The sequence below is a fragment of the Gobio gobio genome (genome assembly GCF_949357685.1).
Source record: "Gobio gobio genome assembly, chromosome: 15".
NCBI classification, from domain to species: domain Eukaryota; kingdom Metazoa; phylum Chordata; class Actinopteri; order Cypriniformes; family Gobionidae; genus Gobio; species Gobio gobio.
Genome location: NC_137108.1, coordinates 3,093,215 through 3,119,880, shown reverse-complemented (window position 1 = coordinate 3,119,880; position 26,666 = coordinate 3,093,215). Strand labels below are relative to the sequence as shown.

Here is a 26,666-nt window from a genome sequence, read left to right as displayed (position 1 = left end):
TTGGGTTGTTTTAAGCAAACATTTAACCCAACCGCTGGGTTAAAACGACCCATTCACTGTGTTAAAAAAACCCAGTTGCTGGGTTAGTCCATTTTCAACCCAACTTGGGTTTTTTTTAACCCAGCATATTTTAGAGTGTCGTTATTATTACACGGATCTGTGGAATACTTGATTCTGATTGGTCAATCAAGCATTCCAGCGGTGTGTTATTCCCAGATAACAACCGCCAAAGTGAATAACACACCGCTCATCCGGGTATTACGAGTTATCTTGACCGGTACTACCATGGGCGTCAGAAGAGAAAAAAATGTGGGTGGGTCCTCTCTCAGAAAAAATTTACTGGAGTAGATGCCATTGACATTAAGTACAAATATACCGCCTTTTTTGCTAAACGACTCGTTTGGAAAGACAAAATTACAGAAATCACCTTCGCATTGAGAGTGGCAATAGTGTAGGGGTGAGACGCATAGCATCAAGTTTTGATGCAAATCGACCCGCGGTTCGAATCCGCATTTTGCCGAACTCACTCCACTCCCTTTTTCCATCACATATCAGATCAGAAAGGCATTCATTTCAATTAAAATTAAGAAAATATTAGAAAAGTGGAAATAAAGCACGTGTTTAATAATAAGTGTTTATTGGTTAGGGGTCGGTAAACAGACACCGTTGAATTCACGCTGAATTAGAGACAATAAAAGTGAGTGGGTCCAATATCATTGATCATAAAAAGTGGGTGGGTCTTGTCCCTCATACAATGGTTCTGGCCATAGATATCCATAATAAAGGCTAGATGTCTTACGGCGGAGTCTGTAACGTCATCACCGGAGGCCATATTGTCACAGGCAGGGCTCTGTGGTGCCTGATGTAAGGCGAGAGATCTGAACACAAATACTCTTATCTCACTGAAATCTTGACGGATTTATAAATGGTTTGGTTTCTTACAAACATTATTAACGTGGCAATAATTATGGATGCTTGAACAAATTATGAATAATTTTTCATAAGTATACAGTGTTATAACTACATCTCTGGCGTTTATAACAAACCAAACAGTTTGAAAATCGGTAGAAAATTGAGCAAGTTATGGTTATTTAAAAAGTGCAAGCACCCATGAACACAATGTTACGAGTGAGCGAGCTGCCTGAGACAAGATGGCCGCCAGGTGCGGATGTCGACCTCCATTGGCCAGCAGCGAGGACGAGACATCTAGCCTTTATTATGTATATCTATGGTTCCGACGCCCATGGGTACTACTTGCTTAATGCTGTCGTTGACTGTCTGGCGCCATCTTGTGACTGAAAAACACTTCACCACCATGGGTTACAAAGTAAGACTTCAAGGGTTTCACGGCCGGAACTTTACTTTATAAAGTTTTAAGTATGGATATTTTTCTTACACAAACGCATCGATTTGCTTCAGAAGGCCTTTATTAACCCCCCGGAGCTGTGTGGAGCAGTAATTCGACGGAAAGATGCACTTTATGGACTTCAAAAACAGAGCTACAACTACTGCTATTATAAAGCTTGGATTAGTCAGGACTTTTTTAAAATAACTCTGATTATATTCGTCTGAAAGAAGAATGTCATATACACCTAGGAGGACTTGAGGGTGAGTAAATCATGGGCTAATTTTCATTTTTGGATGAACTATCCCTTTCAGCATTAATTTCAACATATACTGTATAAGCACATCTTTTCAGCAATAGATAAAGGTTTAAAGCAGTTTGGAACTGTTTTTCTTTGCGGAAGCTTTGCGGAAGAGATAATAAAATATTTAAACTCAAGACAATATTTCGTGTCTAATTTACTTGAGACAAGTAGCCGTGTAATAAGCGGGATAATGTACATCCAGCCGGTTGTTATCGCAGAATAAACCCCAGAGACGCAAGACCTGATTCTGATCACTCTGAAGGGGTTTATTTTGTGATAACAACTGGCTGGATGTACATTATCCCTTACGTAAGGTAGTTGTTAAGTTTAGGTATTGGGTGATTAAAGGATGTAGAATATGGTCATGCAGAATAAGGCATTAATATGTGCTTTATACGTACTAATAAACAGCCAATATCATAATAATATGCATGATAATACGACACTAGTTATTAGTGAGTTACCTATTTTTTACCTATTATGTAAGTGCCTTATGAAAATATATCATTGTTAGTTTCCAGAATTTAAAGGTATTACTGATATCATAGTAGTCACAGCTATGGAATTTATAATGGGAAAAAATACTTAGAAACTATAAAAACAACTTTCATTACGGTAAATGACTTATAATAAATATTGCATATTAGGGGAATTTAATTTAATACAATTTAGAAAATAATTTATTAATTTAATGATTATTAATTAAATTATAATTTTTTTTTAATTTAAGAAATAACCTTTTTTAAATTATAAAAAAAGTGATGCAAATCTTTCAAATACTTCTCTTATCAGCTAGCGCCATTTCGTTAGATCTTCGAGAATTTGGCTTTTAATGTTTCCTAAATGGGGCCATTTTAAATCTTACCTTCAAAATATAACGCATAGTACTAGGCAATTGCAACAATTCCAGCAGGTGAGCTGTACACATAGGCCGTGTTTACAGCTGGTATTAAGATTTTTTGTTGGATCGGATCAATAGTAGACGAGGGAGACACATTCCGTTCACACTTGGTGTTTTAATCCGTCTCTTTTGTCCACATTGTGTTAGGTGCGTTTATCATCTTCAAACCAAACTTGGGTCATTAGCTGAAAAAGTTGAAATCCCGTCTGGCTAGCACTTTACTCATTAGGTCACTCGCCGCAGTCTTTTAGTGGCTGTTCAAACACATGAGCGTCTACACTACGACAGCAATCCGGTCTAATGCGTTTTCAGACTACCTCTGGAAGTGGACAAGCTCAAAACATTTTGACCCCGTTTAAACCTGTATTTAGTGTCGTCCACTTGTGATTCGATCGTCCAAACCGAGGTGTAGACAGGACCAACGAGTCACGCTTCTGAACTTCAAGCAAGACTTTGAGCCTGGTGTCATAACTGAATTGCGATGGCTTATTAAAAACAGAACATGTTTTCCATTTAAAACAACATTTTAACCGTGGAATAATTAAAGTGCAATAATGAAACACACTGTACTACAGTATTACTCCATCACTGCAATCCAAGCACCTCTTTAAAATGTGGAAAGTGCATTCGTCCACATCTGGATATATGCCTAAAATGCTCTTCTCCATCATTTAATGAACGAGTGCTGCCATGATCAATAGAAATTGTACACAAACGTCTCTTCTAAATGAAATTCAGTTTACTGCTTGTGCTCCATTGGCGGTTAGAGCAAATTGTATTTATGCCAGAAAACTATAGATTTGTGAACAAGGCACAATATATAATGAGCCTAATTTACATAGAAATGAGGCATGTTTGCGATGAAAAGAATGAGAATTACTTTATTTACATATGTTGCTGCGCTATTTCAGTGCATTTAGCACCTGGTTAAACTGGCAAAAATGGTACAACTGTTCCCTGAATTCACTCCTTCACACTGTTTTACGGAAAAACTACGCAATGAAAGCTGTATTGCATAACAACCAACCAACGCAACATGTCAATGGTCCGAACACTGTGTGCATGGAAGCAGGACAGGTCATTTTTGTCCTGTTATTCCCATCCCAGCTCATCTCTTCATCTTACCAAATATTGTCAGGAGTCCACCGGGTGAAACATCTATCACCCTTTGATAATCCACCATGGACGCAACATTTGCGAACTGGGGCAAATTCACACAAGAGAATTGATATACTTCAGGCTCGGCAGGGCAGAGAAAGTCTTCCAATCACGAGGGCTTTGTCAGGTGTGCCGGCGTTACACAGCTAACATGTCAGCCAGCACTGTGAGGGCCAAGAAGCCAATCAGTCCCCAGAGGAGCGCGTTCCTTCTGAGGGGAGAGCACTCTGACTTGCCATCAAGACCTGGGGAAGGCAATCAGCGTTTATTCCCTCTAGCTGAGACAAATCAAGCCACTCAGATTACTGGAAAATCACAGAAAAAGGTACTTTGAGCCTGACAGTGTCAGGAACTGATGTCACAGATCAGAGACACTGAGATTGACTGACTGGTTGGTACAGTAGTTTGGGTGGTAGTTGAGTTGGTTAGTTGACTAGCTGATTGACTCGTTGGATGGTCGGGCGATTGATTGATTGACTGATTGACTAGATGGTAATATAGTTTGGGTGGTTGTTGAGTTGGTTAGTTGACTGACTGATTGACTCGTAGGATGGTCAGACGATTGATTGACTGACTGACTGGCTGACTGGCTGACTGGCTGACTGACTGACCGACTGACCGACTGACTGACTAATTGGTACAGTAGATTGGGTGGTTGTTGAGTTGGTTAGTTGACTGACAGACTTGTTGGATGGTCGGGCGATTGATTGACTGACTGACTGGTTGGTACAGTAGTTTGGGTGGTTGTTGAGTTGGTTAGTTGACTGACTGATTGGCTCGATGGATGGTCGGGCAATTGATTGACTGACTAACTGACTGGTTGGTACAGTAGTTTGGGTAGTTGTTGAGTTGGTTAGTTTACTAGCTGATTGACTCGTTGGATGGGCGGCGATTGATTGACTGACTGACTAGTTGGTAATATAGTTTGGGTGGTTGGTGAGTTGGTTAGTTGACTGACTGATTGGCTCGTTGGATGGTTGGGCGATTGATTGACTGACTGACTTGTTGGTACAGTAGCTTGGGTGGTTGTTGAGTTGGTTAGTTGACTAACTGATTGGCTCGTTGGATGGTCTGGCAATTGATTGACTGACTAACTGACTGGTTGGTACAGTAGTTTGGGTGGTTGTTGAGTTGGTTAGTTGACTAACTGATTGGCTTGTTGGATGGTCGGGCAATTGATTGACTGACTAACTGAATGGTTGGTTCAGTAGTTTGGGTGGTTGTTGAGTTGGTTAGTTGACTAAGTGATTGGCTTGTTGGATGGTCGGGCAATTGATTGACTAACTGAATGGTTGGTACAGTAGTTTGGGTGGTTGTTGAGTTGGTTAGTTGACTGAGTGATTGACTCATAGGATGGTCGGGTGATTGATGGACTGACTGACTTGTTGGTACAGTAGTTTGGGTGATTGTTGAGTTGGTTAGTTGACTAACTGATTGGCTCGTTGGATGGTCAGGCAATTGATAGACTGACTAACTGACTGTTTGGTACAGTAGTTTGTGTGATTGCTGAGTTGGTTAGTTGACTGATTGATTGACTTGTTGGTTGGATGGGCGATTGATTGATTGATTGACTGACTGACTGACTTACTGACTAATTGGTACAGTACTCAACAACTGGTGGTTGTTGAGTTGGTTAGTTGACTAACTGATTGACTCGTTGGTTGGTTGGTTGGTTGGTTGGGCAATTGAATGACTGACTGTCTAACTGACTGGTTGGTAATGTAGTTTGGGTGGTTGATGAGTTGGTTAGTTGACTGACTGATTGGCATGTTGGATGGTCGGGCGACTGACTGACTGGTTGGTCCAAACACGTCCGAGAAGTGACAAGGAAATAACGCAAGATCATGTGTGCATGAGACCGGAATTGTTATTAAAAATAGTCTGTGCACTGATTTGCAGCAAAAAGATTATGGAGGAGGAAATGGTTGGGGAGATGCGGGGAGCAAGGATTGTGTTCTGCAAAGAGAGTTAGAGGTATATCAATTATTTTGCAATGTGCTGCTGTTGCGGCTGGTCATGAAAAAGTTTGTGCTTTGTTTCTGTATTATATAATTTCAAATATATCTACTGTATTAAAATATTGATATTCTGGTTTATAACTCATCCTTGAACTTCCTGCTGCCCTGTGTCTTGCTCTCTCATTGGCTGTAGGTCATTGCCGATGTCGTTTTCAGTCAGAACACATTTCACACAGCAGGAGTTTGAATCTCCGACAGGTCCAGATATTTAGCACGGCAAATATCTCACGGGCGTTGGTGACTCGTCTGCGATTCTCTCAGATTGCGTCTTTGATAATTCACACTGTGTGATTGTCACTCGCATTGATTTGCTTATGATTTTAGGCATTTGTCTGTGATTTCGAAAAACCTGTCGGCGAGTGAAAATAAGGGCTAAAATTGTGCAGTGTGAACTCGGCATTAGTTGATGGTTTGGCGATTGATTAACTGATTGACTGGGTGACTGACTGGTACAGTTGTTTGGGTGGTTAGTGAGTTGACTGACTGATTGACTCGTTGGATGGTTGGGCGATTGATTGACTGACTGGTTGATTGATATCACTAATGTTATAGTCCACAGTTACTGGGAATCGACTGACTGGTTGGTAATGTAGTTTGGGTGGTTGCTGAGTTGATTAGCTGTCTAATTGATTGACTGACTCATTGGATGGTTGGACGATTACTTGACCAGTTGATTGACAGACTGACTCACTGGTTGATTCATTGGAGCACTGATGTCACAGACCCGGGATTGACTGACTAGTTGGCTGTGTGGTTGATTTATTAATTGATTTATTGGATGGCTGGTTGATTGAAGGGAAGATAATAATGTTCATGTTTCATCTGCTGATAAAATCCTTAAAAATGCACTTGAGTCTGTTCTGTTAAACCTCGCATAGGGTAGCGCAGACCCAAATGGCATTAGGGCCTTTATATAAAGATGTGTAATTGGCAATCATTACTCAAATAGAAACATTATAATCCAGCCAGATGAGGCAGGGGTTGGATGAGTAGTGAACAGACCATTGTGTCCCAGTGGGGATTACAACCATTTGCACATGCTGGATAGGATTAAATTTGCAATTTGACAGGATGAGGTCTACTTCCCAGTTGAGTCCCCCACAAAAACACTTTCCGTTTCAGAGAACGTGGGGTGTTTTTTCTCAGGACTTTGAAACGCTCAGCCTTGCATCGCTGATCTTTAAGGAAACGAGATGAGAGGGCTGAGGACGAGAATGTGGAGATCGAGGGATGAAGGAATGTGGAAAGCAAGCCATTCTATATCGTCGTGAAACCTTTGAAAAACAAGCCGACGTGTCGAGAGTATGAGAGGGCTCAGCCTTCCCAGTTCCACTCGATCACACTGGTCAGGAAGCCCCATAATTGGAGGTAATATCTTCTCAAGTCTTTCTTTTCAAGTCTGTCAGCAGCTCAAACTGATCTCGGTCTCTAATAGGCCCCATCCCGCAGACGCTCTCGCTGTGTGGATTCTGTCATCTTTGTAGAGTTGCAGCCACACCGGATTCTGCCCGAGCGCTAATGCCTATTTCTATGCACGAGGCGTTCCAGATGTCATTACCGGCTGGGAAAACGGCACAAAGACCCACTGATTGTCCCCTGGCCTAGACGTGCCTCTTTCTTTTCAATCACTGCTTCGTTTCATGTTGTTCAATCACAGGGTTTCATTCATCCTTTTTAAGACCCACAACCTGGAGTGAACTAATGTCAAACACAACCGATGATTTATCACTGAAACTTTAACGTGTTCATGTGTGGATAATGACTTTTACCACTACGGACACGTGCACAAACGCAGACACTGGTCTACTTTTTGTAACCGAAGGCACATAACCTCACAACCACCGGCTAAACGAATGCCCACTGCCACAAACAGGAATATGAAAAACGTCATATTCCATAACAATATCCATGTTTGCTTGTGTGTGGTTTCCTGCCTTCCGAGTCATTTGACTGTCCATGACATTTAAAACCAAATTGATTTAGGCATTTAAAAAACATTGCTGTTTCTGAGCTTTATAGCAGTCCAATCTTTATGCGGTACCTTTCAGAGTCCAGACGTCGCATTATTGTCAAGGGCGGCTGCAAAGCCCTTGTTTTCTTGTGTTTATTGGTAATCTTTTAGCTCCCCAGATCAGAGTTCACCTTGCTGCTCTCATCTCCTGCCTGAATGACTCTACACTACCCCTGACATTTCCCATACTAGATGTTGGCTTACGGTTCAGTAATAGCTTTGTGTTAGTGGCTTACAAGCAAGTGCATATTGTACAGACATGCCGAGATTAAATACGTATCTCTCAAAGCAATACATAATGTCAGTATGCAGTTTTCATGAGGTGCATCAGCAGTCTTAAATGTTACCTACGAAACTCAACTGCAGAGTGTTGTGATAAACCATTTATCATGATGAATAAACCAGCGCAACCACAACAATGGATGGCTAATTAACAGCATGCGTTTCATTGCTAAATTCTTTTCTTTACAGGAACTGAAGCAAAATGAATATTTATTTCTCTTGCTTTTTAAAACGAAATAATACCCATTGATTGCCAACTGTGTGTGTTCATGCAAATTTCATGATCTCAAGTTCACATCTGATGTCGATCAATGAACGGTGTGGTAATTAATTCAGCTAATTATTCGCTTTCACCATCATTCTGTATTGTTCAGCACAGTCCATTTCCATGCTGGGGATTGTTTTTATTGGATCTCCACAGTGCTGGTGATCTTTTAATCTGCAGTTTATTATTTATTTCCTACAGGCAAGAGCATAAAACCTTCCTAAGTCGTACAACAGCCCAGAAAGTGAGACTCCAAGCAAAGTGCTCGTGGTTTTTAACCAATCTCCAATGACCACTACACGGCTTTGACTTCTTTTCCAGCAAAAATGTATATTGCTTGTATAACATCTCACCCTCTTTTCACTTGCAAAGTGCTGGTTCTGTGGAGCATCCATTTGAGAAGCTCTGGGACTCGTGGGTCTCTTGACCTCCACCACCACTATATCTGAGGTCAACACTTTCCTGCTACACACAGTATATAGAGAAAAACTGGATAGCTTTTAAAAAATTGCAATTTTATTAGTTGCTCGAGCAAACCTAGAACTATCTAACCTAGCACTTCTTTTATGAAAGTTGTAGTCCATCTTCCTATGAAGATCTCTTCAATTGATCTTACGGGTAATGGAACAAATCTGATGCAAAGGCCTTTTATTGCAGGACCACTGAAACACACAATAGTGTTTCCGGAAACGGGAAATGTTCTACGGCACCTGTAGATTCTCAGAAGGACAAAGGAGACGTGGGAGAAAAGATCTGTTACTCAATAGAAATTCAAAGGCAGCTCTCATTCAGCTAAGCTGTGGTTGACCTCCACCGACCTCTTTGAGTGCCAATGAACTGATGATCACAATAACGCATGTCTTGCCTGTAGATCACGGGCTAGCAGTTGAAACGGGAACCTAATAGGAAAGCGGACTGAGCTAAGTTCCAGGTACTTCAGAATGACTACCAGATATCTGTTAGCATTCCTCCTCATTATTGGCCATTTTCCCCGAGCTATTGGCTTTTTTTGACAAAACCAAACATTTTCTTATGAGATTGTGTTCTTTGAGCCAATCTTTTATTTTGTTTTATGCCTCGACCCTTTCATACCTCAAGTTTGTCTCAAATGCTTCTCCAAAACTGACATAAAAGATTCAAAAGTTGACATATGGTGAGACAGAGCTACAAAATGTGGATAGAATAGCTCAGATAAATTGGTCATTGTTTGATTGCAAAATATGATGTCTTGGCTCATCTGCGTACATTTTGAGATCTTTTCAGATGTAGTGATGTTTCTTCAGAGCATCTAAGATAAAGGTGAGTTATGTACTTTCTGCTTCACCAAATTAATTAGCAAATATAATGACTTCCAGAAGACTGATATAGTTGCACAAACAACCTCTGGGTCAAAATCAAACAAACAGAGACATGTTTCGGTGGTTTTAAGGCTAATCCGCCTACAAAGGGCTTACTTAAATCTGTATATTTAGCTGGAAGACGAAACAAAAATCTCTCTCTAAAAAAAAAAAACAAGAAAAGAAAAGTGTTCAATTGACTTAATTAAAAAATAAACGAAACCATTTTGTCGCTTAATTTCATTATGTTTAATCCGCTTACATTTGTGAGTGGAAAGTTAACTAAACCCTTAAATGTTTGTTACTGCACAAATCCTTTCTGTGGGCATTAACTTCAGCCGGACAGTGGATTTCTGATTAGATCAGTGTTATTAGATCAGGGAGTGAATGTTGAAATCAAAGTTGTCTTAAAACGTTGTCAGTTGCACTCGTCTTTTCTGAAAGTGACTTAATGGGTTATTATATGTGTTAGTGTTTATTGTTCTGATTAGAATTTTAGCATGTAAACATATTTTTTCTTAAATTCAGCATTTAATTTTAATTGAATCAGCATTAGTACATGATTTCCAATTTAAATTCACACAATAAGTCAAATTAAACTGAAGTGAGTTTAAGTGATCTTGAACTCTGTGGAAATGTGTATCATCATGGTAACACTTTAGTTTAGGCTTCAATTCTCACTGTTAGTTAGTGTCTTATTATCATGCATATTAATAGGATATTGTCTGTTTATTAGTACTTATAAAGCACATATTAATGTTTTATTCTGATGATCATATTCTACATCCTTTAATCACTCAATACCTAAACTTAACAACTACCTTACTGACTAGTTTATTGAGGCATAGTTAATGAATATGTGTTCCCCATAATAAAGTGTTATCGTCATCATTTTATTAAGTTAGACCAACTTGTTTAGTGCATATTTCACTCATCAAAATATTTGCACACTTAGGCCGTCATCTAAGAATGTCTATCAAAAGACTCCAGATCGATCAGATTGCAGGGGATCTCCAGTCTTCAAGTCATTCAACTAGTTTTTGATTGGATTTGGCTCATCCATGGCTGTTCCAAACTTATGAAGCCATTCCTTTGTTGACTTGTAGAGTTCGTCTTCATCTTTAACATTGAGTCTTGCAGCTTCTGTGCCAAAATCTACTGCATTTGGCATTATCCATCAAGGTCAGAAATTAACGTTTCAGATAGGGGCAATGTTTGATCCCTGGAATAGATTTCCAGGGGATTTTTACCATTGTAACAATTACCTTTATTAAATGCAGCTGTGTTTATTTAACCAATTACTAGGGGTGTAACGGTACACATATTCATACCGAACCGTTTCGGTACAGGGCTTTCGGTTCGGTGCACGCCTGTACCGAATGGTTTCTGAATGCAATCTTTAACAGTTCAGAGTCGGCTTGTTTTAAGCGCGGAACACACTTCAATCCGAGTTCCCACACGAACATAAGAATTCAGTCCATTTTATCACGAAATTCAAACGATAAATGCCGTTTTGACGCTCTATGTGGCGTGACTGATCACTGATCACAGTTCAACGTGTGAACGCGATCATCTGTAAAAGCGATCGATCATCTCTTCCTAAAGAATAAACATGAATGAACATCTGAAGGTGTGTTGAGGATACATTACAACTCACTGTCAAGTATCATATGTGGTGTAGTCGCTCAATCAGTGTTTCAACGGGGGAAAGACGTCAGTATAACTGCTGTAAACTAATTAATGTCATGTAGCATCACATTTACCTCAGGCAGTCATTCTGTGTCAACAGAATTGTATTCACTAGAAAAATCAACTCTTTCACTAAATATATGCTCTATATTAGCCTATTCATTATATTCTACTTAACCTGTTAGTGATGTCTTGATTATTTAATGTATGTTAAATAAACCTGTCATGAAAATGACAGACACTGTGTATAAATGATTATATTTCAACAACGAATTGGAGAAAAAACTATTTTATAATTAGATTTAGAAGATAAGTTTACAGAAATATCTTCAATAAACGTTTAGTTATAATTTAATTCATTTAAAGGTGAACTATGTAGGATTTTTGCAGTAAAATATCCAGAAACCACTAGGCCAGTGTTATATATTTTGTTCAGTTGAGTACTTAGAATATCCCAAATGTTTTAAACTATTTGTAAATCGTGAGAAAATTGCTATTTTAACCAAGGAGCCGGGACGTGTGAGCTATGCGTTTGAGGGAGTCGCCTGTCGATTGCGTCATATCTGCGTCACCCTCGGTCTCCGGTTTTATTCAGTGAAACACTTTACTCTCACTGCAGTGTGAACAAGTGTCATAGCAGCCGCCGAGCGAACGTCATAACTTCCTTTTCAACACACTCAGATATATCTAATACGATAAACAGAGTTGGGTTACCTCATATACTCATGACTGGAAAAGAGGAAGTAGCGCCGGCAACCGTGTCATAATAAAAGTCCCGCCAGCGACTATGCCATAATAACAGTCCCGCTCTTCAATCGCTCCTGCGGCCTTGCTCAGCTCCACAACACTCGCTCCTGCTCTACTTCAGACTACAGTAATGTTAATAATCGCATCCATGAACATGATTTCTGCTCGAGTCCTATCCTGATTATTTTCCACCGGCTGTGAGGTGAAGACCACATGTCCCGAGATTCTGCGCTCAAACGTGCCGTCATCAAACTACGCCTTTGTTTTGAACAGGCGACCTCTAGTGGACGGAAAAGTTACATAGTGTAGCTTTAAGGACAGACACTTTTTCTTCAGTAAACCACTCTTTAATGAAAAGAAATAAAAAGCCATTTTGTAAAACTGCTGTACCGAACTCATAACGAACCGTGACTTCAAAACCGAGGTACGTACTGAACCGTCAGTTTTGTGTACCGTTACACCCCTACCAATTACCAAAATTTAACCAATTACTTCAATCAGTCAGAATACACAGAGACGCGTTTAGCTGTATACGTAAAAATGTTGTATCACATCAGCGTTTCGTCCAGACGGATCCGGCGTTTTAGGAGCCTGAAACCGGTATATTTTGAAACCGGGTCCCAGAGTGGATAAATCTGAAAACGACACCCTTGGGTTTTCGGGTGTACAGCCAATCCGTATATTTTGTGAAACAGTGATATCATCCCACCACGTCTCACGGTAAAGACTAGAAGGGATACAGCTACGGCCACTGGGCATGCGCACATCAATATTGCATAATTTAATTAGTGTATTTGCCTTATTGTAAGGGTAGGTGTAGGCGTTAATAAAACAAAATCTGGTAAGGAGAATATTTATTTATTGTTATTTTATCGTGAGATCTTGCCTCTGACCGTTGCTGTTCCCCTTCTAGCCACAACTCTTCTTCTCCATTTTTAGTGTATTTCTGTGGCAGAATTACAGCGCCAAACACTGACCTGGCATGTGTACTACACCGTTTTGAGTCGGTTTCAGTGGTTTCGTGTGTATGCGGACGAGGGGGGAAAAAGATCGGATAGGGAAAGCTTTGGCTTCGTGTGGATGTGGCCTTAATCTTCAGGCTAAATTCTCCATGTGATCCCAATTTAATCTCATTAGAACCAATGGAGATAATAAAGGAATCTCTTTGTGAAGACTTGCTGGGAAATGTGTCCGTTTTATTAAGTGAGACAAGCTATTTTTTAGCGAATCAAATATTTCACACATCAAAATTGGAGACATTTCTGAAGGTTAAGTCTGTACTTGCTCTCAATTTAATCTCGCTGCCTAGTAGAACTAATTGAGAGAATAAGGGAATGTCTTTTGTGAGTTTTCCTTCGGTCCTGGTGGGTAACCCACCTCCTCATATGTACTTGAAATCAATATAACGTAATGTCATCAATGCTCAGTGAAGCCGAAGGAAACCAAACGCCACTGTGTTATAGAGGAAACGGGTGATCCGTCCACTGACGTACAGAAAAGGCAGCTCGCATCAAACGGGAGGGAATGTGTGTGTGTGTGTGTGTGTGTGTGAGGGGGACGACTTGAATGCCACGCTATTTGAAAAGCAAAGGGGGAAAATGGGCTCGGTTTTATTTTGCTCCAGGCAATGCACAAAAGAGGCGAGCGCAGCAACGTGGCAGGTTTTTAAATTGGGATCAAAAGGTTCGAGCTAATTAACAAACTAAATAAGAGTCTCCGAAGCTTCGTCTGCTTTCACTGCTTCTCAAAGGCCGGGTCGCAGCAGAGATTCAGCTCTCTTCTGGTCACTCGCTTATTCTGTTTATCCCGCGTGCCGCCGTGACCCGAGACCATGCAGGAAAAACATGACCGGGTTTTCCCGTTTGGATGGTTTAATTCTGTTTGACTTTCCCAGCAGGGGCCGGTTGACGGGAGTGAGTGGGGAATCGGATGCGTTAGACAGGGCCTCGTAATAAAGACAAATGGGTGGACATGAAATTTGATTCTGTCTGCTGGTGTAGCACCTCCCACAACAAAAATAAGAGTAACGGAGGGCAAGAGTGAGATTGAAGGAGCGAGACGGAGAAAACAGCCACATTGACAAGCTATGTATTTTTCCTGGAGCTGTCATATTTGGAAGGTCACACACATCCAGGGACGACGGCCCACCGTTTCTGTTGATGAGATCATAAAGTGCTGGCATATTATTCGATTCGAGCCCTCCGAGGAGAGGTACGAATGAATGGGAGTGAGATTAGTCAGCTTATTATTTATTATAAAGAGCATATGTTCCTGAGAGACCTAGCACACACTTTGCCGTGTGATATGAAAACACCATCTGTTCGGAGAACACTAGAGGGCTCTTGGTGAAAGGGAAGACCTCGTGTGTCAGTGAATTAGTTCACTCTCGTGCGACCGCTGTAATGTTCTCTCCGTTTCCTGCTGACCTTTAGAAGAAACTACGGAAAGAACGAGGCGAGTTTACACGTGTAGCGCAACCCTTACGTTAAAAATACGCTGTGCTATTCGTATACTTCATTTAAACTTAAAATAAGAAAGTATACTCGGGAATATACAGTCAAACCGAAATGTATTCAACATCATCTCACATTATCACAGTTTATTCACTATAGTTTAGAAAATGGTAATAAAACATGACAAGAACTGTGTCAAATTCATCTTGATAATGTCAGATAACTTTGATAGAAAGGGATGTAATGGATTACAATCAGCTGTTAAATTTAATTTAAGAACATAATACCAATTTAGCTCAACCAATGACCAAGCAATGCTTCATTTTGTTCAGTCTGTGGTGTCAAAGGTCACAGTAGCAATGAAAGACAAAACACTTCAGCAAAACATGCTCAGGTCAGAGAGTCTGAATCATTTTGCTCCCAAACTGGTAGTCACTGTATGACGAAAGTTTGGAAATAATGTGTCACAGTTGACTTTATTTTGCTCTCCTCACTTACACACTGTAAAAAATTATATAGGATCAAAAAATGTTTTTAAGTTAATTTAACTCAAAATATAAATAAGTTAAGCAATTTCAACTTTTTAATCTAAGTTATACAAGATTCAACTCAAAATTGTAAGTCAGTTGAATGTAAATTGTAATATAGAGAGTTGAAATGAACTTTAAAAAAATAAGTAACCTGGTTGCCTTAACATTTTTAGTTCACTGGAATTAAAAATTTGAGTTAATACAATGAAGGAAATTGGTTTAATAAATAGAAACTCAAAATATTATTGTATCTGAACCACATTAATAAATAAAAAATGTTGAGATAAATCATGAAAATAGCACCATTTGGCATGTTTCACTGCATTATTACAAATAAAACACACAATTATGCAATATGCTTACAAAATATTTGAATAACATTTGAATAAAGGATGATGTCAATTTTCAAATGTTCATTGTACTAACTCAAATTTTTAATTTCAATTAACTCAAAATTTTAAGGCAACCAGTTAACTTACTTTTTAAATATTTTTTTTTTACAGTGCATAAATGAACTATAGCGTCCAGCACACATTAGTGAAACATTATATCTGTGCCCGAATCATTTTGGGTTTGACTGTACTTAAAATTTCACTTAAAGGTGAACTATGTAGGATTTTTGCAGTAAAATATCCAGAAACCACTAGGCCAGTGTTATATATTTTGTTCAGTTGAGTACTTAGAATATCCCAAATGTTTCCAACTATTTGTAAATCGTGAGAAATTGCTATTTTAACCAAGGAACCGGGACGTGTGAGCTATGCGTTTGAGGGAGTCGCCTGTCGATTGCGTCACCCTCGGTTTCCGGTTTTATTCAGTGAAACACTTTACTCTCACTGCAGTGTGAACAAGTGTCATAGCAGCCGCCGAGCGAACGTCATAACTTCCTTTTCAACACACTCAGATATATCTAATACGATAAACAGAGCTGCGTTACCTCATACTAATGACTGGAAAAGAGGAAGTGGCACCGGCAACCGTGTCATAATAAAAGTCCCGCCGGCGACTATGCCATAATAACAGTCCGCTCTTCAATCGCTCCTGCGGCCTTGCTCAGCTCCACAACACTCGGTCCTGCTCTGCTTCAGACTACAGTAATGTTAATAATCGCATCCATCAACATGATTTCTGCCCGAGTCCTATCCTGACTGTTTTCCACCGGCTGTGAAGTGAAGACCACATGTCCCAAGATTCTGCGCTCAAACGTGGCGTCATCAAACTACGCCTTTGTTTTGAACAGGCGACCTCTAGTGGACGGAAAAGTTACATAGTGTAGCTTTAAGTATACTTTGCTTATACTGACAGTCTAACGCCCAGTTTCACAGACGAGGCTTAAGATAGTCTCAGACTAAACGTCTCGTCATCTTCATTTATACAGTGCTTTAACAATATAGATTTTTTCAAAGATGCTTTACAGTGATAACAGGAAATTGTTTTGGCTGTACATCAGCTCTAGTTATTGTCCAGCTGAAGTAAGTTTTTGATTGATCATTTCTGTTATAAAATATCCTTAGTTATTTACTTTGGAGACACTTACACGACTAACTAAACTAAACGTTTAATGCGTTCTGCCCGTTCATTTGCATGGCAACAGTGTTTGGATGCTAGAGAATGCAAACTTCGTCTTCGTGTTAACTTAAAAAAACGTGAATCTGTGAGATTGAAGCATTACGTGTTTAGTCTATAGTCAAGCGTGTTTGAAATACATATGTGCACAGCCGTGTAATTCTCCTTTACAAAACGGCCGCCAAATTACTTGTCTGGCATCCATAATACAGCGTTTTTAGTCGTTTCCATTTCTTCTGTACAGACAATGCATGTTTGAGCTGTTTTAACTGAAAGCATATCTTAAAATAGGTCAATGCCATTGTTTTGTCTCAAGATGCACAGCAGTAATGTGTTTTTTTTCTTCTTTTTTCTAAGGCATGTCTATTAAAGTTACTTAAATGCCCTACTTGAACCTAATCCTGACTTAATCTAAACCCTGGCTGAATCCTACATCTCCCCTATACCCTCAATAGGGCATTATTTGAGGGGACGGCCATTTGTAGTGGTGTCCGAAACCATAGTGGATGTTACTGAGTGCACTCATTCAATCCCACAATGCACCGCAATAACGAATGTACAGCTGATGTACACTCAACGGCTGTCCAAATCCACGCACTCGTTTTCATTCACTCCTTCAAGTGAACTGTATTAGTGGATAACGTAGGGAATAGTGAATGAGGGTTTAGGGGGCGATTTCAGATTGAGCCCCTGTCTGTGAAACCAGGCCATAGTGTATACTTGTACTCGATCTTTTGATCGAGATATACTTAAGTATACAGTAATTAAGTATTCTAAGTTTACTTGACTTGGAGTCATGTTAACTCTTTTGATTGAGAAATGAAAACAGATATTTCCTAATTCTAAGTATGTGAATTTGTAGTATGATCCGTGTTGGGGAAAGTTACTTTGAAAAGTAATGCATTACAATATTGCGTTACTCCCTTAAAAAGTAACTAATTGCATTACTTAGTTACTTTTTAAGAAAAGTAATGTGTTATGTTACTTTTCCATTACTTTTTTCACCTGGACTGGGCTTGGTTTTTGCTTGTTTTGTTTTTTTTATAACAAACAAGTTCTATTTTTGGGTAGATGTAAAGGCCCTTTCACACCAAAATTGAAATAATAAGGCTGAAGGAAATGCAAATTTACACATGTACAGTAGAGGCGCTGCTCTAACAAACCTTTCTAGATTGCAGAAGAAAAGGTTGCATGAGAAGAAAATTTAACACTCTTACTTCACCAATAAAAACAAAAAATCTAGAGTATTTTTTTGCTTATGGTTCATCAAAGGTCAGAAGCAAGTACATTGGTCATTAAAGTGAGATTAAATGCATACAAATATTAGTTTTATTTAATGTATTTAATTATTTGGTGTTTGTGTAGTATTCTGATTGTCACAGTTTTTATTCATTTTGAGGAATAATGAATCTGTTTTTGTGCAAGTGAGATGAGCAAATGCTCACATTTAGTCTAGAACTACAATAACCCTCATGTTCTCACACACGTCTCCGCACTTACTCCTGATTTCTCTCAACATCAGGACAGGAGACGCGTCAGTCGATACACGGCTAAACACAGTAACTTGCGATACTTGTATGAAAGTAACTCAGATATTTTGTTGTACATTTTAAAGTAATGCGTTACTTTACTAGTTACTTGAAAAAAGTAATCTTGCAGTATAAAACTACTAAACTAGTAGTTTACACTTCAAAGTGTACTTTCATAAACTAAACAATGTGCTACAAGTATTTGACTAGTGAGTTCACTTGTAGTTTAGTTGCAGTACAAACTCAAAGTTTACTACTGTTAAAATATGTTAAAAGTACGGAGTGTCTATTTACACCAAGTGCAAATAGCGTGCCTTCTTGTGCCTAACAATTTCTGGTTGGGCCAAACAAGATTAAAAAAGACACCTTAAGGATCTTGGTTTTGACGCGATCGACCCCGGTTCAAATCTTCCTTTTGCAGAGCTCGCTCTTCTCCCTTTTCCCCATCATATATCACATCGGAGAGGCATTTACTTTCAATAAAAATTAAAAAAAACGTTCTAAAAGTGGAAATAAAGTGCCTAATGACTGTTTATTAATAAGAAAACCATTTATTGTGTAGGGTTAGGGGTCGGTGTAGGAAGGGCTTTTATTGTCCCATTACGGCGGCATCATTTAATCATTTTAATAAAAATAATCTTTACACTCTATGTTATTATTGCATCCTGTTAATACAGAACAATACTGAGGTGCAAATAGTGTGTATCTGTCAAATTAAAGTATAAATAGCATTTAATTACTATTTACACATATTGCAAAGAACTGCTACTTTTACATGGTGTAAATAGAATCACTATTTCACTTAGTGTAAATAGCATCTATCGCTAAGGAAATATGTTATTTTCACTTAGTGCAAATAGCCGCTGCCTTAAAAGTATAGTTTTATACACTAAAAAGTGGCCGGATTTAGTCCCAAGTAGTATTGAAACAAGTATACTACTAGTACATTGATATTAGTATACTTCCTACATAAAGTATACTAAAAAAATTGACTTGAAGGCCTGGTTCCACAGACAGGGCTTTGATTAAGCCTGGAACAAGCCTTATTTTAATTAAGTAGCTTTTATAAACTTGTCTTTGGGGGGAAAAAAACAATATTGGTGTGTGTGTTGAGACAAAACAAGGGCTCTGACATATTTCAAGATATGCTTTGAGTTAAAACAGCTCAAATCTGCGTTTTAGTCTGGGACTAGTTTAAAGCCTTGTCTGTGAAACCGGGGGGAAGTATATTTATTTTTTCTAAGGGTAAGCCACTGTTTGATTGACCGACGTTTCACAGTTTGTCTCACTCATTTAGTGTGCTAAAACCCACCCCTACAACCTCATGTTCATCTGCCCGCACTTTTGAGAGCATCACCCACATCTCAAAATCCAATCAACAATCCTACATCCTACATGTTTCCAATAATCTGACACCTGATGTACGTCAAATATGGAAGAAAATATCAGTCGCTGCTTCCATTTCACCGCAACTTTAAAACTGATGTGATTTTCAATGTTAAGATCCTTTCTTCTACTCCATCTTAACATGCAGGGGAAGCCGTTCGATTGGTAGCGAGTCTGGAGCGAAACTACATATTTGTCTAACCGACTGCAGATGGAGTTTCACACAGGGAAAGCTGCTCGGAAATGGAAAACCTGTTGAATGCAATTACGATGCTGGTAGTGCACAAATTACACACTTCACCTTACATTATTGCTAAGATTTTAAAATGACTGCATTACCTATAACATTAGCATAAAATAATAGCTATTTGCCCATTTCTGATTTAACCAAAAGCCGGTGACAGTCAAAAAGGAAAGTCATTTCAGAGCTTGACTTCATATAAAAGTGTGACGCTTGTACGGATCAATCCATGTCTGCTTGAATATCAATATCCGTACCATACTCTGCAGTCACACACACACACACACACACACACACGACGTATGCATTTTCAGATTAAGCGTCAAACTCATGTAATGGAGATTTGTCACTGCAGCATTAACATGTAATCAAATCATGTGTCACTGCGCCATTTCCAATCTTTTGTGTGCATTTTGAATTTATGTGAAAACATGCAAGTGTGTGTGGTTGGTCTTTAAGTCGATCTCAGCTTCAGAAAAACAGAGTGACACTGATTTGAGAGAGGAGCGCACGGAGCATTTGATTCAGGGCTTCACGCGAACAAAACCGACATCTGCTCGCTCTCATTAACGGCACTGAAGCTAATCGGCAGGCCATAAGTGTGCTGACTCCGTAAATGGAAGCGCGTGTACAACAGCTTCAGTGAAATCACACAGCTGTGTGTGTGTGAGACGCTGCTGTCGACGGCGAGCTCGAACCCTTCACACACACATCGACGCATCGACCTCTGCTCTCTGCTGGAAGAGCTCAGCTTCAGCTCCACCGCGACAGCTTATAGATTAAATTTGCACGGCAATTAAAAATTCATTTTCACTCTGCAACCGATGGCCATCTCATCCCGATGACGCAACTCTTGTTGTCAGCTGCTTTAGGAATTCATCTCTGCCTCCTGCGCTCTTTTGTCACGCGGGGACGTGTTTAGGGTCATGTGCTTTTAATGTGAAGAGCATTTTAACAGAAGAAAAAAACTAGGGATGGCTCCAAAGTGCAGAGATCATTACCCTGGTGAAAATATGTCATGCTAAATATAATCCAAACATATTTACTGACATATCACTTTAGACTTACTGGTATAAATATTATAATTCAACTTTATTTGGAGTACTTATTTATGCACATTTCTTTACATTAAGCCTGGAATGTGTTTTAATATCACTGTAGTATGATTTCTGTATAATATGCACAATATTTAAAGCAGCAATATTCCCACTTTAGCACAATCAAATATACTATATGTTTAATTGGACCTCAGCACTATTTCTGGATATCTAAAGTGCATTAAATACACAATTATTTGTTCCAATTTAGCAGACTTTAAGGAGATCGGTTGTAAGCCAAAAGTACAATTGCAGGGTATTCATTTTAAGTTCATGTATTTGTATGCTTAGCATAAAATAAATGTATTTCAAATACATTTAGGCATATTTATGGTATGTATGTCAAATACAAACACATGATGTGGATTTACAGTCCATTTGCGTCTTAAATTAAGAGCCATTTGAATAAAGTAGTATTTTACAAATTTCCTTTTCCAAATTTAATAGGACAAATAAAACATTATGCGATTCCTATAGTATATATTAGGGGTGTTACAATATATCATGTCACAAAATATCTCAATACAAAACTGCAACAATAGCAATTATATAATGTTGAATATAATGTATAATAATGCAATATGTGTGGGTCCTGGTAATGCCAAATGTCTTTTAGTAAAAAGTGGCCAACATTTATAAATGTATTTGTATGCTTAGCATAAAATAAATGTATTTTAAACATTTATTTATAACTATAGGGTATATATGTCAAATACAAACACATGATGTGGATTTACAGCCCATTTGTGTCTTAAATTAAGAGCCATTTGAATAAAGTAGTATTTTACAAATGTCCTTTTCCAAATTTAAGAGGAAAAATAAAAGGGGTTTAACAAATATCGTGTCACAAAATATCTCAATGCAAAAGTGCAACAATATGTATCTTATATTTCTCTAAGCTCACAGCGTTTCAGTGTCAGTGCTACATTAAACTATTATTATATAATGTTGAATATAATGTATAATAATGAAATCCTGGTAATGCAATATGTCTTTTAATAAATGTATTTTAGTAAAAAGTGGCCTACATTATGAAATTATCTTAAATAATTCTGTATTTCTGCTTCAGAATCATGAATATTTATTATCAGGTGTCATCGTTGTCCTGTGCATTACCAGCACCAGCTCCAAAACTACTCATTTCCACACCGATGTAATACCAGAATTAGCTTTAATCAACGGTACATTTTGTGTTAACCTTTTACCATAAGTTTTGGAGTATTGCATATAAATGTTCAGTATTGTGATATGTATGGAATTATTTAAATATAGACTGACTGAATCATCCTAAGGTAATTGTTAAATAGCTCTCTAACACATTTTCACATTATAGTGAATGTTCTGTTACAGAAATATTGACATATTTATATAAGAATATGTCAAACTGTCCCTCTCTAGGAGGAAAAAGGCAAAAACATGTAACTGTGAGATTGATGAACTGCTCATAATGAAGCGCTGTAACTCTTATGTAGATAAAGCCATTGATTTTTCAATAAATCTGTCTCTGGCGCTGATTCTCTCATTTAAAGGCATTACATTTATTCTATTAATCGTATTCTTCAACAACAGACTAAACGCACAAGCTTATCTTAAAGAAACACCCAACAGACGATGCGTGTAATCTAAAATCAAAACTTCGTAAAATCTCATTAAATTGGCCCTTTATGAAGGTCAAATGCAAGACACATTCTTTAAAATTAGGATTTTTAAAAAAAGCACAAATCTCCTGAGAGTTTGACATTATTTTCCAAGACATATGCACTACTCCGCAGTGACATTTGGATGCGATCCAGAGCGGTCCGTGCCAAAGCTGGAGTGGATTCTGATTGGCTGCAGCTGCCCTGAACGATATTGAAAGGATTGAGTGACAGCGCTGAATCCAAACTAGACTGAAAAGTCGAGCCGGCTATCGAAAACCCATTGAGTTTGACCTCGAGGGCTGTTTTTTTTGGATCCGCTGTGATTGGACGACTGTCATGTGACATAAGACACAAAAACATGTGACCCTACACTTGGTGCGTTGGATTTACTTACAATATATATGGACCATTTTTTGCAACTTGGATTCATTTGACTTAAAATGAACAAGAAAACCTATATATACTTAAATATTTGAGTTCACTCAACATTCTTTACTTAAAAATATATGCAAGTTGTGTTAACTTAACATTACTTAGTAGATTCTATTGTGTTACATATATTTTTAAGTAAAGAATGTTGAGTGAACTCAAATATTTAAGTACATATAGGTTTTCTTGTTCATTTTAAGTCAAATTAATCCAAGTTGGGTTTACTTAAAAATATTAAACCCAAACAAACAAACATTTATTTTAAGAACGTGAAAAATAAATAAGCAATTTAAATATTGCTAATACATTTCCAAGTCAAATTTCAGATTGTCAATTAAAATAATAGCCATGAATATGCAATATCCATTGTTTTAATCATTTATATTAAGAAAAGTACAATAAATAAGTAAGTCAGTTTTTTAAGTAAACCCAACTTGGATTAATTTGACTTAAAATTAAACCTATATGTACTTAAATATTTGAGTTCACTCAACATTCTGTACTTAAAAATATATGTAAGATGCACGTATGTGCAAGTTGTGTTAACTGAATATTACTTAGTAGATTCTATCGTGTTACATATATTGTTAAGTAAAGAATGTTGAGTGAACTCAAATATTTAAGTACATGTAGGTTTTCTTGTTCATTTTAAGTTGGGTTTACTTAAAAAGTGTGATGCGTAAATGGTGCATATATATTGTAAGTAAATCCAACAGATCATTGTGTACTGAGCACATTTCAACGATAAAAAAAAGTAGCTGCCCTTAAATTTTTAAGTACAATCAACTTGGATGTATAAGAACTTAAATCGACTTATTTTGACATTTGTTGTCATGACTTATTGATCATACAGCCTATGTGAGAATGTACAGCGTATCGATGTTTTTTCTTATCTACTGTATCAACATGGATCACAGTCTTTTGGCTAAATCACCTCCAAACAACACAGATCCAAGCACTTTGGGTTGACAAACGCACGCCGTAACGCTGTAACGAGACACCGCATTGTCCTTTTCAAAGCGCTTCCCGTTTTACTTTCCTAGCAGGAGGGCAAACCAGCAGAAAGGCTCTTCCCCTCGACATTTACAGTCTCGCGGAGTGAGTTTGATCGACCATCTGGCCTCTGAGAAGTGCGTTGTAAAAACAGTGAAATCAATGGAGGCACGTCTACTGTGGATGCCCACCATTACACAAGCCGTGTTGATGGTGTAACACTTAAACCAGCACACGGACACCGCCTCCCCGCCCGCTCTCTCTGGACACAAGCCTCTCTAATGAATTTCTGTGCTTACAGACCCTCCGGGGGAACGGTAAGCCCTCTGGTGGACCCGAGCATCCCATCAAGCACACAGATTTCAGTTTGTTTTGCCGCACAACGAGAAAAACGCACTTCCACAAAGTCATGCATGTGTGCCGGGTACTCCAGAAGTACTCATCGCACACGGGTCAGCACTTCATTGGAGGATATTATTGCAGTTATTCATATACACAGGACTTGCCGTTGAGATATTAAAGCAGCTGTTGAGAAAACATTTAGAGATCCCAGCACAATGTCACTGAAGTCATCCTTCACACCCATGTGGAGAACACACACATTCCTCCAAATCTGCCCAAAAAAGAAATCGGACGAGGAGGTTCAACTCAATGTGGTGTAAATAACTAAAGTCATGCAGAACTGTGCCCCTCTCTCTGTGTTGGGGAAGTTTGAGGCTGTGCTTGGACATGTTAATGTCTCATAATGACATTTAGAGCCGTTTTTCTGCATTGCATCGAACCGCTTGTCAAAAGTGATCTGGCTTCAGACAACTGTATTGATCTTCATTGGGCTCCTGTCTCCGCGCGCCGCGCATATTTCAGCTTCTCAGACTGAGAAAAATCTCTCTGTGTCAGGTTGCGCGAGTGCGCCGTTCGTTCGCTCCGGATGCGCGGCGCGTAAAGGTGAGGTTTCCAGGCAAACTTCCGCGCAAGGTTCCCCCGGATCACCTGTTAAGACCGTCAACTTATCTCTCAGGCGGATTTGGCGAGAAACACCGCAATGCCCCTGTGCTCTAAATTCACATTTTCAACAGTTCAAATGTTTGTGAAAGCAACGCGGCACCATCTGTTCCTAAGAAGCGCGGCACGCGACTACGCGTCTAGCGCGTAAACATGCGTTTATTCGCGTCGAACGCCAAATGCAAACTAACACCAGATCACTTTAAACACTCACAAACACACCCGCTGTCCGTTACGCGTTCGCTTACCTATCCGTATGACATGGGGCATCCCGAAAGAGCTGTGAATCCAGAAGAGACCCACTATAATCGCGCTCCAGTATTCCACATATTCCCTCCTGTTCTTCATGACTGGAAAACACTGGGATCAATCCAAGGAGCTCTCCAAAAACTGCTCATCAAATTTTAAACGGCTGGGAGTCATGTGAGGATTGCACTGACTGCGACAGATTTGCTCTCATTGTAGTTGGTTTGAACGCGAGCTCGCTGTATTCATTATTCGACTCGTTAATTTGGGCGAGTGAGTGAGTGCGCGCGCGCTCGGGTCTCAGAAGAAGCTCCGGATCGGTGCGCGTCTCCACCTGCGAGTGCGGAGCTGCTGAAGTCAGCCTGCAGGAGTCCCTGTATCCCCTCTGTATCTCCTCCTACCGCTGATGCCGCAACAACCGGGCTGGAGTCCCGCGTCAGTGTGGATGGGGACTAACGCTGCACGTTACACCGTCCGCGCAGTGCGTGCTGTCAGAAGCGCGCGGAAATACATCGACGAATGCCAAACGCGCGTCCCCTGCGCAGTCGGGGTCGAAACATATCGAACGTTTATTTCAACTCGGATGCAAAAAAGTTTTTAAAATGTTAAACAAACAACACGTGCAGATGCATGATGAGAATTTAAGGGGAAATCATGTTGTTGTTCTAGGGCGCTAATGGAATGGAAGCATATTTGGGGATATTTCCCATGTTCACTGCTGTGTATTAAAGGTCAGATTTCCTGCTTCATGGATATTCTCTAATCGGGCTGGATAATGTGGATCATTATGTGGAGCTCCAGCCAAAGGCAGACACAATACATTTATATGGAGATGCTTTGTTTAAATAGCCAACACAGTGAAATTACATTTAAAGGAATAGCCTTATAATAATACATTCACTATTTTTTAATGATGGAATTCATATGCATTGCATTTTATCATAATATCACAAGTGAAGATGGGGTGAATTTTACACTGAAAATGTTGGATTGTCAAACGTTTTAAAACCCAACGCTTGTGTTTGTGACCCAAACATGTGTTGAAACAGCCCAGCCTTTTTGAAAAGTATATTCATTTTGCTGATTTGTTTTGAGCCATTTTTGCCATTTTTTATGTACTTTCTAAAATACAATAAAAAGACATGGACATTTATTAAAAATATTTAAAGTGCTTTGTTTTTCCACGTCACAAAATAAATGTTTGTTTGTTTATTTATGTATGTATGATATTTATTTATTTATTTATTTATGCATTAATTAATTTATTCATCAATTTATTTATTGTACTTTTCTTAATATAAATTATTAAAACAATGGATATTGCATATTCATGGATATTATTTTAATTGACAATCTGAAATTTGACTTGGAAATGTATTAGCAATATTTAAAGTGCTTCTTTATTTTTCATGTTCTTAAAATAAATGTCTGTTTGTTTGTTTCACTCTAAAAAATGCTTGGGTTGCAGCGGTTGGGTTGTTTTAACCCAGTGAATGG

The 26,666-nt window shown here is 38.8% G+C and overlaps 1 protein-coding gene across 1 annotated transcript in view; it reads right to left on the bottom strand.

Moving 5' to 3' along the window:
* The window catches only part of grik3 (glutamate ionotropic receptor kainate type subunit 3), a 219,594-nt gene extending 194,066 nt beyond the window's left edge, over window positions 1-25,528 (bottom strand). The window contains exon 1 of the mRNA XM_079837898.1: window positions 25,172-25,528. Within this exon, the coding sequence (XP_079694024.1) occupies window positions 25,172-25,271 (100 nt within the window). The 5' untranslated portion in view covers window positions 25,272-25,528. The remainder of the gene's footprint in view (window positions 1-25,171) is intronic.
* Between the last annotated feature and the right edge of the window lie 1,138 nt (window positions 25,529-26,666).